Here is a 13,806-nt window from a genome sequence, read left to right as displayed (position 1 = left end):
TCTGCCTTGCCTGGGCTCCATCCTCAGCTTCCCACAGGGTCCCCTGGGCACTGCCAGGAGTGATCACTCCGCACAGCCCAAATGGCCCCTGCCACGGTGGTGGGGGGTGCTGGCCTGGGCTCCATCCTCAGCCTCCTACAGGGTCCCCTGGGCACTGCCAGGAGTGATCACTTCGCACAGCCCAAATGGCCCCTGCCACGGTGGTGGGGGGTGGGGACGGGGCCGTGGAATCCAAGCCCAAGTCCTCTGATGGGAGGGGGGCTGGGGGAGGCATTGCTCAAAGTGCATGCGCGGTCGGGTTCTGTATTTCACCTCCAGCAGAGCACCCCGACTCTCTGAGCACCGCAGAGAATAAACTCTGGAGCGTGCAGAGTCGGGAATGGATCCTGAGCCCCCAGATGTGGGACCTCCCGAACCCCAAACAGGGAGAAACAGAACAAGTAACACAGAGACAGTGGTACTTAGGAGTCTGGGGTTTTTGTTTTGGGGGGCCACACTCAGAAGTGCTCAGGACTTTCTCCTGAATGCACGCAGGGATCCAGGGATGGGGAGAGGGAGGGGACGCGCAGGGAACCCTACAGGGCGCCAGGGATCGAATCTACATACAAGGCAAGAACCCACTGTTCTATCTCTCCTGCCCCCCCGAGTGGTTTTTTTTTTTGGGGGGGTGGAGAAACAATCCAAAAACGCGAAGCTCAGAGGCAACTCGTGGCTCTGTGCTCACAGGTTGCTCCTGGAAATTCTGGGGGCACCGTGGGGTACAGTCGGTCAAACGTGGATGGATGCACAGGCTGTGCCCACCTGTGTGAGTCCTGTCCCTGGCCCCCTAAATCTCCCAAGGGAAGTGAGGGGTCTTGCAGTGAGAGGCGGGGGTCCTACCTGTGTACATGACCCCGTTAATCTCCACTGACATGCTAATACTGTTGCTGCCATTGGGTCCGGTCACGCTCACGGCTGCATCCTGGCGGCTCTCGGAGGCTGCGGGAGAGAACCATCGTTGGCATCTGCCGGCACATGTGGGCCACCCCGAGTCCACTTCCGGCCGGGCATCCCCGCCCACTAGCGCCCACTTCCGGCCAGTCCACCCCGCCCACCCCACTTCCGGTCTGTGGGTGCCAGCCCCCAACTCCACCCCTAGAGGCCCGGATTGGAGAGGGCGACTGCTCGCAAACCGGTGATCGGTTTGGGGGATTTTTTTTTTTTTTTTTTAGCTTTTGGTTTGGGGCCCCTCGGGGCTCACGGAGGGTATCTGGCGAGCGCCCTCCCCGCTGTGCTGTCGCATGTAGGGGTTGGGGTCCGACCCCTGGCACCACATTGTCCCCCAGAGCACCACCAATAGGGAGCAAGCCCTGAGCACCGCCCGATGTGTCCCAAATGCGGGTGACGACGGATGAGTGATTACCAGCACCCCAATAATCTCACCTCACTTTTTTTCTTTAACCCCAGTGTGTTAAATTAAACCTGAGGCTCAGGCTGATGCGATTCTAGTGGAGAGGGTGACTGTCTTTTTTTTGCTTTTGCTTTTTGGGTCACACCTGGCAATGCACAGGGGTTACCTCCTGGCTTTGCACTCAGAAATTACTCCTGGTGGTGTTTAGGGTCCCCTGAACACCGCCAGGAGTAATTTTATGTTCAGGGGACCCTATGGGATGCTGGGAATCAAACCTGGGTCGGCTGCGTGCAAGGCAAACGCCCTACCTGCCGTGCTATTGCTCCAGCCCCAGAGGGCGACTGTCTTGCACACACTGGCTGAGCTTGGTTGGATCCCTGGCACTAGGAGGTAGGCCCCCCAACCCAGCCCCACCAGGAGTGTTCCTTGTGTTTTTTTTTTTTTTTTTTTGGCTTTTCGGGGTCACACGCGGTGATGCTCAGGGGTTACTTCTGCCTCTGCACTCAGTCAGGAATGACTCCTGGCGTTGCTCAGGGGATCCTCTCCGATGATGGAGATCGAACCAGGGACGGCCGTGTGCAAGGAAAACGTCCTCCCTGCTGTTCTACCTCTCCCGCTCGAGTGGACCTTGAGAAAGCATGGAGCCAGGAAGAAGGCCTGAGCATCCGGGGTCTGACCCTCAGCGCAGGACTCGAGATAAAGCGGAGTGGGTGGGAGGGCATGTAGATGAGCCCATCTAAATCACCTGCATCCCAGAGGGTCCTCCAAGCACCGCCAAAGAGTGATCCCTGAGCACAGAGACAGGTATGGTCCAAAACCTCATCTCCCTGTACAGAGAGACTAGCGGGCCAGCCTCCTAAAGAGCGCGCACAAGTCACAGAAAGGGAAGGGGGAGTGATAGGACAGCGGGGAGGGCACTTGTCTTGCGTGCAGCTGACCCGGGTTTGATCTCCGGCATCCCATAAGGTTCCCCTGAGCCCTGCCAGGAGTGACAGTCCTGAGTGCAGAGCCAGGAGGAACTCCTGAGCACTGCCGGGTGTGTGTGGCCCCCCAAAAAAAAGTGGGGAAGGGAACGCGGTGGATGCAAGCGATTTGCTAAGCTTGTAGGGAAAATAATTCATTTTCTGCTCCATCGAGTCGGGGTGAAGGAGAGACTGATTTTTTTCCCACCGCTGGGGTCTGGGAAGAGCAACTAAGTGTTGCTCGAGCTTCAGGGGAGGGCCAGAGAAATAGGACAGCAGGGAGGGCATGCAGTCATGCCGGGGTTCAACCCGGTTCGATCTCTGGCATCCCATAGAGAGCCCCCCCACCCCCCCTCATCACAAGAGAGAATATTGAGTGCGGGGCTGGAAGGAGTGTGCGGTTAAAGCATTTACTCTGGATGCAGCTGGCCCCAGTTCAAAATCCCGGCACCTGGTAGGGTCCTCCAAGCAAAGTGTGAGCCCCGAGCACAGCCAGGTGTGGCCCAAATACCCACATCCCAGAGTCAGGATCAGCAAGCCTGCCTATGTAATGAGTGTCGATTGGGCCCAGGTGTGGCCCCGAAAGTAAAAATAAAGACCTGGGATCTCACCCAAGCAAGATGAGTGGCCCACCCCCTACCGTTGGCTGAGCGACACACCTGGCCCCTCTCCTCTCCTTTATTTTGTGGGGAGGCCGTACCCTGCTATGCTCGGGGCTGACTCCTGGATCTGCACTCAGGGATGCCAGGGATCAAACCCGGGTCAGCGGCATGCAAGGCAAACACCCTCCCTACTGTGCCGTCGCCCCTGGGGTGGGGTGGGGGTGGGGCCCTCTTGTTGGTTTCTCAATGCTCTTTATATAGGGTGGCTCTAGGGTCTATCTTGCTGCTCGGCAGGGGTCCCCGCCCCACAGACGGCGCACCCCGGCTACCTTGGCTGTTGATACGGATGCTCATGGGCAGCTGGGCCGTCATGGCCAGGAAGTTCTGCTGCAGCGCCCTCTGCATAAGCCTTTGCTGCTCATCGCTCACCAGCGCCATCTTCTTCTCAGGGGGCTCCCCGGACTCCAGCTTCTCCCGAAGTTGCTCCAGGGCGGCTGCCTGCGCAGCCGCGGCCGCTTGCACGGCTGCTGCCTGGGCCGCCACCACCGGGTGGCTTGCCAGGGAGACAGGCAGACGGCCGGGGACAGTGATAGGGATGGCAGAGTCCTCCTCTGTGACGGGAGAGAGGCGGCATCAGAGAACAGCCACACAGGGAATCTGCCTCAGCTGTGGCCGACCCTGAGCCCCGCCAGGAGTCAGCCCTGGGCATTGCCGGGCGCGGCCCCCCAAACAAAAGGGTACCAGAGGCTCCACTGCTGCCCCTCACTTGGGTGGGCTGCATGCAAGGGGAGTGCCGCTCGCCTGTGCCCACCGCTGTGACTCAAAGCCCGGCTCACTGCACTGTGTGCTGTGACCCCAAATGGAGTCACATTACTATTATTACTTTTTGAGCAGGGGCATGTGGAGGGACTTCTAAGTGGTGCTCAGACAGGTCCGGGCCGGGGGGGGGAAGCATAATTCTCAGCCATATCACTGTCACTGTCGTCCCGTTGTTCATCAATTTGCTCGAGCGGGCACCAGTAACGTCTCCACTGTGAGACCTATATTGTTACTGTTTTTGGCATATCGGATATGCCACAGGGAGCTTGCCAGGCTCTGCCGTGCGGGCGGGATACTCTCAGTAGCTTGCCGGGCTCTCCAAGAGGGATGGAGGAGTCGAACCTGGGTCAGCCGCATGCAAGGCAAACGCCCAACCTGCTGTTCGCTCCCCCAACCTCAGCCATATGTGACCAATAGAACCGTGGTTTAGTACCGGGCCACATGTGCTGCACAGGCTCTTCTGGGCCCAGGGGAACCTGTAACCCCCCACACACCTTTACGATGTCTTCTTGGTGGGGGGAACCACGCCTGGAGGTGTTCAGGGCATCACCTGAACAATGGTGAGGCACGAACCTAGCTTCCTGCATGCAAAGCAACCCAGCCTGGTAAGCCCTTGACCTAGCTCCATACTTTTTTGGGGGTGGGGTGGTTGGGGTCCCACTGGGCGGCGCTCAGGGCTTACTCCTGGCTCGCGCTCTGGGATGACTCCTGGCAGTGCTCTGGGGACCCTATGGGATGCTGGGGATTGACCCCAGGTGGGCCCTGGTGCAAAGGCCAATGCCCTCCCCGCTGTTCACTCCCCCAACCTCAAGCCCCATCAATTTTTTGGGTTTTTTTTTTTGCTTTTTGGGTCACACCCGGCGATGCACAGGGGTTACTCCTGGCTCTGCACTCCGGAATTACCCCTGGCGGTGCTCAGGGGACCATGTGGGATGTTGGGAATTGAACCCGGGTCGGCCGCGTGCAAGGCAAACGCCCTACCCGCTGTGCTATCGCTCCAGCCCCTCAAGCGCCACCTTAAAAAAAAAGTCCTTTAAGGGGCTGGAGACCCATGTGAGGTCTGAGAGGCTGCCTGCCCCCCCCCCTACCCAGAGCGGCAGGCCTGGCTCTGGCAATCAATTAGTCGGGTCTGCCTCCGCGGAGGAGAGCGCGCTCGGCGCTCCACTGCTGATGTCTGCAGCTGCCAGCCTGCGGGCAGCGGGCCGGGTGAGTAACGTCTGCGTCTACCTGGCTCTGGAGCCTCGGTTTGTTCGTGCCTGGCCTTGCTGCAGAGCCAGAGGAAAAGATATTTACCGACCGACGGGGGCGATGAGCCAAAAGGAAGGTGGACGTGAAAGCCAGGCCTGCCCACGGTGGGCACCGGGGATGGGTTCGGGCTTTGGCTGCCACCTCCTGGCACAGGGCCGGGGAGGAAATTATTGGCCAGTCTGCTAGGAAAGGGGCTGGGGGCGCTGATGGGGGGTGCCGTGGACAGGGGACCCACCCGAGTGTGACTGGGGATGCCTGCTGGGGGGGGTGTAATTGAGGAGTGTGTGTGTGTGTGTGTGTGTGTGTGTGTGTGTGTCTGGGGATGCCTGCTGGGAGGGTGTAATTGAGGAGGGGTGTGTGTGTGTGTGTGTGTCTGGGGATGCCTGCTGGGGGGTGTAATTGAGGAGAGAGAGAGTGTGTGTGTGTGTGTGTGTGTCTGTCTGGGCTCAGCCTGCTGGGGGGTGTAATTGAGGAGGGGTGTGTGTGTGTGTTGTGTGTGTTTGTGTCTGGGCTCAGCCTGCTGGGGGGTGTAATTGAGGTGGTGTGTGTGTGTGTGTGTGTGTGTGTGTGCTGGGGGGTGTAATTGAGATGTGTGTGTGCATGTGTGTGTAGGGGTGTGTGTGTAGGGGTGTGTATATGTGTAAGGGTGGTGTGTGTGTGTGTGTGTGTGTGCACGTGCGTGCTCAGCTGGTGATCCATTGCTGCCCGGAATGCATGGATTGGTGATGTCTGCAGGGCGTCGCTCTGGGCATGGGGCAACTCCCTTTCCATGCCACTCTGGAGGGTCCTATCATTCTAGGTGCGGGGAGGGGCAGGCCGACCCCAGGGCCAGGCCGGGCGGGCGCCCCCTCCCTCACCTTTCTTGATCTTGGGGGCTGGGTTGATGGCGCTGCCGTTGGTGCTGGCGGTCAGGCCCAGGGCGGGCACGGGCAGCTTGGGCGAGGGCAGCACGTGTGCGCCCCCCGGCGAGTAGGCGAAGAGGGACCCCCCGAAGCTCTGGCGCCGGCCCTCGCGCCGGTTGCTGTCGATGGCCGCCTGCAGCTCGTTGGGGTTGCTCAGGCCGCGCTTCTCGCACTCGTAGGGGTACAGGTACTTCATGTACCTGCGGAGGGGACACGGGGCCAGGCCCCCAAAGCTCACGGTCACGCCCCCCCACCGGCCTGGACTCCGCCCCCGCGCGCCCTGGGACCCCCAACCCCCCAAAGCTCTGGGTGGCCACGCCCCCACCGCCACTTGGGTGAGGGCAGCACGTAGGACTTGGCTGCACCCCAGTGTTCCCCGACCCCCAAATCTGTGCCCACGCCCCCCAACACCAGCCCTGGCTCTTCCACAGCGCATTCCGGATTCCCCAAGCTCTCGTGGTCACGCCTCCCGCCCTGGCTCCTCCCGCAGTGCTCCCGGGTTTCTGAGCTCTTCTGCCCAAGTCTTGACCCCCACCCTGGCTCCTACCGCAGTGCTCCCCAGGTCCCGAGCTCTTGTGCCCACGCCCCCCACCCCCAGCTCCTCTACAGTGCTCCCGGGTTTCTGAGCTTTTGTGCCCACGCCCTCCGACTCCCGCCCTGACTCCTCTGCAGTGCTCCCTGGGCCCCAAGCTCTCGTGCCCACGCTCCCTGACCCCCGCCCTGGCTCCTCCCGCAGTGCTCCCCGGCCCCCAGCCCGCGGGACCCACACCCCCACTCACTGCGTGCGCAGGGTGAAGGCGGCGCTGGTGATGGACGTGGGCAGGTTGAGGCCCTTGGTGATCTCGCGCCACAGCTTCTTGTTGATCACCTCCACCAGGCCGCCCTTCTCCGTCACCAGCACGTACAGCATGAACAGGTCGAGCACCTGCTTGGCCATGATGGGGATCCGGTTCACGGGCGTCCCTGTGGGGAGGGCTGTGGCTGAGGGGGGCCGGTGGGCGGGTCCATACCCCAGCCCCCCACACCAGAGTGTCCTCGGGAGAGACCCCGCCCCCGCTGTCCACGAGAGGAGTGTCTGCCTCAGTTTCCCCATCAGTGTTCACTGCTCATCTCCTTTAAGGGGGGCAGCCTGGGGGCTGCAGGAGGAGGGAGGGGAGGGAGAGAACAGCGGGGAGGGCGTCTGCCTGTAGGGTCCCCCCCAACCCACCAGGAACGATTCGCTGAGCGCAGAGCAAGGGGGGCCCCAAAACAAAGAAAAATAAATTAGGGGCCAGAGTGATACTACAGCGGGGAGGGCGCTTGCCTTGCACCCAATCGACCCGGGACCGATCCCCACCCCAGCACCCTCTACAACCCCCCAAGCACCACCAGGAGTGATTCCTGAGCACAGAGCTAGGAGTAACCCTGAGCACCGCTGGGTGTGGCCCAAAAGGGAAAAAAAAAGTGAAATCCAAACCCTTAGGGTTATTTATTTTCTTTTTTGGGTCACACCCGGCGATGCTCAGGGGTTACTCCTGGCTCATGCACTCAGGAATTACTCCTGGCGGTGCTCGGGGGACCCTATGGGATGCTGGGAATCGAACCCGAGTCGGCCGCATGCAAGGCAAACGCCCTCCCCGCTGTGCTATCGCTCCAGCCCCTTTAGGGTTATTTTTTATAGGGGGGGGCTGCTCCTGGACTCTGTGCCGCCCAGAATCTGATCAGGGTCCCTGGCGGAAGCCCCCGCCCCCTCCGCAGTGGCATGCCAAGTGGACACCTGCAGCCCAGTTCTGGGGTGACCACCTGCCCCTTGGTAGGCCAGTGAGGGGAGGTCACACCAGCCCACCAGAGAGGTGCAGACGCCCCTGTCCCAGGCCCCTCGCGGCCCCTCCTGCCCCGAGAGCCCGGCCGTTGTCAGGCGGGCACAACCACCCAGAGCCCCCCCACCCCCACTGCCAGCCCCTCTCCCCACATTCCACAGGGCCCAGAGGCCCCGCCGGGCTGCCTGGCCTTGTCCGGGGTGGGGCCGGCCGGATGTTTATAGGAGCGGGGGCTGATAAGGAAGGGCAGGGAGGGCAGCTCAGAACCCGCCAGAGCGTGGGGGTACAGGTGGGACCCTTCATGCCCAGCCCCCTGAAAACTCAGACACAATCTGTTGGGGACATGTTGGCTGCCTCCCCACCCCCACCTGCAGGAGCCTGGGGGATGCAGGGGTGGCATGGGGAGGGGGGGGCGGGCAGTGCTATCCCACATTCTCAGCCCAGAAGCGTCCATCTACAAAGAGCAGGAGGTCTGAGTAAGGGCCATGCCACGGGCACCTCGGCGCTGGGTTTTGAGGGGTGTGTAGGAGTTTGCCGACTGTTGTCCACCAGGAGCTGCCAGATTTGAGGGGCCAGGCCTGGCCTACAGGGAGCAGCTCGGGAGGGGTCCTTCGGGCCCCATCTGTAAACAGGCCCCCCCCACCCCTGCCCACAGGTCAGTGGGGCCTGGCGCGGCTGGGCAGGGGTGCGGGGCCCTCAGACCTGTGTGGCCAGCGTGATAATGAGCAGAGGGTGGGAGGGTGGGAGGAGCTGCTGACCACAAGGGGCAGCGGCCCCAGGAGGCTGATAAGGCCAGGGGCCCCGAAGCCCGGGCCAGGGTCAGCACCTGCCAGCCCGGGGGCGGCAGGGCAGGGGTTAACGCGGCTGCCCTGCTCTCTGCAGACCCGTGTTTACAGAGCCTTCTGGCAGGGCGGGGCGACTCTGGACAAAGCCACTGGCCTCCCGGCTGGGCAGGACCTGAGCCCCCCCTCCCTGCTCCCCCCTTCCTGCCTTGGGGGCGGGGGGAGGCACAGCTCTGCCCCAGTCTCACTCTCCTTCCCCGAGTGGGGTCCCCCCGCCCAGCACAGCCCCCCAGGAGAGACCCGCGTGGGGCCTGAGCCCCCTCCCCACAACCGAGTGTCATCCAGGCTTGACACCCACCGCCTGCACCCTGGGCCTGCTGCCTCAGTTTCCCCACTCAGCCAGACCCGTCCCAACTCCTTGTGCCCAGTCTGTGTCTGGGGTTCCCGGATTCCCTGGACACCAAGTGTGGGTGGGTCAACGTGGACACGATCTGGGGTCCATCCCCCAGAGGGGGCAGCTGGGCCGGGAGGCCAACCCTGCCTGACCACCCCCTCCCTCCGAAAACCAGGTGGGACCCCCTCCCCGGGCCACCTCCAGTGGAGCCCTGCCCTCCTGGGACCCCCGTGGAAGGGAGGGGGAGGCACCTCTGAAGGCTTCTGATGGCTCCGGGCTGTCCCCCCCCTGCTCGGCGGACAGTGCTCACCTCTCTTCTGCATGAAGCTAAATAGGTCGTCCAGGAACTCCTTCCGCTTGGGGTCCCCGTCCAACTCGTAGAGCTGCGAGCAGGACAGGAGGTGAGTGGGGTACACGGGACCCCTCCTGACCCCCTGGAGGGTCTGGCTGGGGGACAGGCATGGGCGGAGGGCCCCCGGCCGGTGGCATGGGGGTGGTTGTACAACAAAGGGGGTGCTGACAACCCAGATTCTCGGCCCCCGCCCCAGAGAGTAGGAGTGGGAGGGCAGGGGGCCCCTCAGGGCTGCCTCACCCCCTCTCTTGCCTCCCTCTCCTCACCCACCCCCCGATTGTCCACATGGCGTACTTAGACCCCCCACTGCACCACGACCCCCATCTGCTCCCTAGGGTTTTTTTCTTTTTGGGGTCACACCCGGCGATGCACAGGGGTTACTCCTGGCTCTGCACTCAAGAATCACCCCTGGCGGTGCTCAGGGGACCATATGGGATGCTGGGAATCGAACCCAGGTCAGCCGTGTGCAAGGCAAATGCCCTACCTGCTGTGGTATTGCTCCAGCCCCTTCCTAGGGTTTTTAATTAAGAAAAAAAAAATTAAAAACGTGAGTTGTGGTTTCTGGCTTTTGTGTGTGTGTGTGTGTTTTGTGTCACACCTGGCGATGTACAGGGGTTACCCCTGGTGGTGCTCGGGGGACCATATGGGATGCTGGGAATTGAACCCTGGTCAGCCGCGTGCAAGGCAAGTGCCCTACCCGCTGTGCTATCGCTCCAGCCCCGTGGTTTTGGTTTTTAAAGCCGCAATGGGCAATGCTCAGGGGTCAGTTATGCCAGGCTGCAGTGAGGGATCATTCCTGGCGGGGCTCTGGGGACCCTTCAGGGGGCCGGGGACCGAGCAGGGGCCGGCCGTGTGCAAGGCAAGGGCCCTCCCCACTGTGTTGTCGCTCCAGTCCCCTTCCATTTGATTTCCGGTTTGGGGCCATGCCCCGCCCAGTTTGAGGGCCACTCCGGCTCCTGGCAGTGCCGAGGGACCGTGTGGCACTGGGGAAGGACCCGGGGCTCCCACACGCCATTCTGTGCCCTCAGCCCGCTGAGCGTAACCCCAGGCCCCACCCTCTGTCTGGTTTGGGCACCACATCTGGCAGTGCTCAGGGCTGACTCCTGGCAGTGCTGGGGGACCCTGTGGGATGCTGGGGGTGGAACCTGGGTCAGCTGCGTGCAAGGCCAGCGTCCTCCCCACTGTGCTGTTGCCCCGGCCCCAACCCTTGGGATCTTTCAAGTCTGTCACTTTGGGGACACACAACTCACCCTACATTCAGAGCCCCCCCACCATGGATCAGGACCCCCAGCAGGCATCCTGGGTTGCGGGTGTGTGGGGGTGGGGCATGTGCTCTGTCAGGGGTGAATGGGGCCAAGGGTCCCCTGTGCATGGTGACCATCTCCCCAGAACCAGAAGCGAGCTGGGCAGGATAATTAGAGAGCGTGTGTGTGTGCGTGTGTGTGTGTGTATGTGCACATGTGTTTGGGGGGGAGTGTGTGTGTTTTGGCCGGGTGCCGTCTGTGTGTGTTTTGGGGGGGCGCTGTGTGTGTGCGAGTGTGTTTGGGGGAGCTGTGTGTGTCTGTGTGGTGTGTGTCTGTGTCTATGTGTGTGTGTTTGGGGGGGCACCGTGTGTGTCTGTGTGGTGTGTGTCTGTGTGTCTGTGTGTGTGTTTTGGGGGGTTGCCGTGTGTGTCTGTGTGTGTTTTGGGGGCGCTGTGTGTGTCTCTGTGTGTGTTTTGGGGGGACACTGTGTCTGTGTATGTTTTGGGGGGCGCCGTGTGTGTCTGTGTGTGTGTCTATGTGGTGAGTGTGTCTGTGTGTATGTGTGTTTTGGGGACACTGTGTGTCTGTGTCTGTGTGGTGTGTGTGTGTCTCTGTGTGTTTGGGGCGGCGCCGTGTGTGTGTGTGTGTGTGTGTGTGTGTGTGTCTATGTGGTGTGTGTGTCTGTGTCTGTGTGTGTGTGTTTTGGGGGGGCGCCGTGGCAAACAGCAGACCTCAAAATTACCCCCTGAGAGAGAATGCAGCTCCCTTCTCTCAGGAACCCAGCAGCCGGAGGGAGGGGGTGTGGGGGGCCTTGAAACCACCAATTAGCTCTGCCTGGGCGGCCCAGATAGTGGGGGGGTCTGGGGGGGGCAGGGGGCAGGCAGCTACTCTGAGCAAGCCTGGCAGGGATCCCCTCAGCAGCTCCCTCCTGCGCCTCAGTTTCCCCACCTGTCCGCAGGAGAAGGCAGGGCGGGAGCCTGGGTGGTCGGGCTGCTCGGCCTCCCCCACCCGGCCTGGCGACAGAGCGGCCACATTCCTGCGCTGATTTATGGGGCTGGAGGCCAGGGCAGGCCCCGAGGGGCTGTGAGGCCCTCAGGTGGACAGGCCGGGGCAGATGGACCTTCCCAGGCCGCCTCTCCGCTCCCCCCACCCCCCGCATCTGCGTGCACCCTCCCCCCTCCTCAAGCCTTTGTGGCACCAGGTGTCTGCCTGCCACCACCTCCGGGGGGCCCGCCAGGGTTTCACATCAGGGTGCCCTCGTGAACCCCAATCTTCTCATACGGGGACAGGGTGTCTGTCTCCGGGGAGAGCAGACACGGGATGAAGGGCAGCCCCGGCCCCAACTCAAACAAGCCTCCTCTGGAAACAGCCTTTGGGCAGGAGGATGAGTTAACGTCACCAGCAATGCAGTGAGATTCCGGGAAGGAGGGAGAGACACAGGAAATTAGGGTGTGGGCAGAGCCCAGGTTCGGGGAAGTGGGACCCTGCCCCAGCCTCGATCCTGGGGTCCCCCCAAATAACCCCCCAGAGTGAACCCCACTGCAGCCCCCCATCTGCAGAGCTTTGTTACTGCCGCCCCTGGAATTTCAACAGAGGTCGGGGCCCCGCAGGCCCCTCGTGAGACCCCCGACATGGCTGGCAGGGGGCTTCTCCAGGCCGGGTCTCCCCCAAACAGGCACCCCCCCCCCAGATCTTCAGGTCAGATGTGACAGCTTCCCCTGGACCCGAGGTTTGGGGGGCCTGGACTGTGTCCACGCAGTGAAAGTAGCTGACGACCCCCCGGCCAAATGGTGAGGGGGGCATCACTTGGACAGGGTGCGAGAGGCGGCCATAAAGGGTGAATGGCCCCAGGGCCTCGGGGGGTGGCTTTCATGGCCGCGGCCGAGCACGCGGCTGGCAGTAAAGGCTGCCCCCGCTTTATGGGGCTCAGGCCTGAAGTTCCGGCCCCACCCCCCACCCCGTGGACTGGGCCCCCAGGACTGGAGACAAGGACGGGGTCCAGCCCTGCCCCCATGTGTCCCCCTCAGAGGGGCACCCCCTCCACCCCCCAGCACCCGGACCCCACGCGAGGGGCCCAGACCTCAGAACTGCCCTGCAGCTGAGGGTCCCACTCAGGTGCCCCCCAACCCCCGCCCCGACTCCCAGAGCCCAATTTCACGGCGCACAACCCCTGATGCCATAAGAACCCAAGACCCTCTTTTTTTCTTTTTTTTTTTTTTTGCTTTTTGGGTCACACCCGGCGATGCACAGGGGTTACTCCTGGCTCTGCACTCAAGAATTACCCCTGGCGGTGCTCAGGGAACCATATGGGATGCTGGGATTTGAACCCGGGTCGGGCGCGTGCAAGGCAAACGCCCTACCCGCTGTGCTATCTCTCCAGCCCCCCAAGACCCTCTTAAAGCCCCCCGCTGGCGCTGCTCCAGGCCTCAAGGGCTCTGCACCCCACTCCCCTGCCTGGCCCCCCACATCTCTCACAAGGGCCACACCCAGAGGTGCTGCCCCCCCACCCCATTCCCCGTCTCTGGCTGGTCAGGCCTGTGCTCGGCCCCTTGAGGCTATTTCACCCCCCCACCCCCACCCCCCGCCTCATTCCTCCTGGCTTTGCCCCCCAGGAATCTGCCTCGCCCCCACCCCAACACTGGCCAGCCAACTCTGATCCAAGTCTCCCAGACCTGTGCATTCAAGCAGGAGCTTAAACAATGCTCAGCTGGTGGCCCTGCGTCTGGAAAGACCCCAGAACCCCTGGTGGCCGGACCCCCCAGTCTGCAGTGACCAGGGCTCTGGTCTGGGCATCTGTCCGGGCCCAGGGAATAGAGAGAGGCGGACACCAGCAGCGCTGGGCGGTGAGGGGGGGGGGCCTCGATCTGCCTGGGCTGGGGGGGAGGGGCGGGGGGGCTGGCACCCCTCCCACTCACCCCCGAGACTGGGCTGGCACAGAGTCCAGCTCCAGCTCCCCAGAAGGGGGGGAAATGAGGCACCGTGGCTTCTAGACGCCACCCCCATAGGAGCCTGCTTGCAACTGACCTTCCTCCTCGGACCCAGGCCCTGGGTCCATCCTGCCAGACCTTGCTTTTTTTTTTTTTTTTTTTAAGTTTTGGTTTTCTGGTCACACCTAGTGGGACTCCTGGGGGTATCCGGGGAGATCCCTACAGGATGCCGGGGATCAAACCCAGGGCAGCCGTGTGCAAGGCAAACGCCCTCCCCGCTGTCCTGTCTCTCTGGCCTCAGGACTTACATTCTTAGGGGAGACCCCGTGCGCTCCATGGCCCCTTCTAGTCCCCTTCGCCCCCACTCTCTGTCACCTCTGGGGCA

General features: G+C 62.4%; 1 protein-coding gene across 4 annotated transcripts in view; it reads right to left on the bottom strand.

The window, feature by feature from the left end:
* ARID3A (AT-rich interaction domain 3A) overlaps nt 1-13,806 on the bottom strand; it is a 34,358-nt gene that overhangs the window by 2,264 nt on the left and 18,288 nt on the right. For all 4 annotated transcript variants that reach the window (XM_055128981.1, XM_055128979.1, XM_055128980.1 and 1 more), the window contains exons 4-8: nt 9,209-9,281; nt 6,703-6,886; nt 5,879-6,123; nt 3,284-3,565; nt 880-978 (exon numbers count right to left, since the gene is read on the bottom strand). In XM_055128981.1, the coding sequence (XP_054984956.1) occupies nt 880-978; nt 3,284-3,565; nt 5,879-6,123; nt 6,703-6,886; nt 9,209-9,281 (883 nt within the window). The remainder of the gene's footprint in view (nt 1-879; nt 979-3,283; nt 3,566-5,878; nt 6,124-6,702; nt 6,887-9,208; nt 9,282-13,806) is intronic.

This window comes from Sorex araneus, chromosome 2, assembly GCF_027595985.1.
Source record: "Sorex araneus isolate mSorAra2 chromosome 2, mSorAra2.pri, whole genome shotgun sequence".
Taxonomy (NCBI): domain Eukaryota; kingdom Metazoa; phylum Chordata; class Mammalia; order Eulipotyphla; family Soricidae; genus Sorex; species Sorex araneus.
Note: the sequence above shows the minus strand (reverse complement) of the source record. Positions and strands in the feature narration are given on the sequence as shown.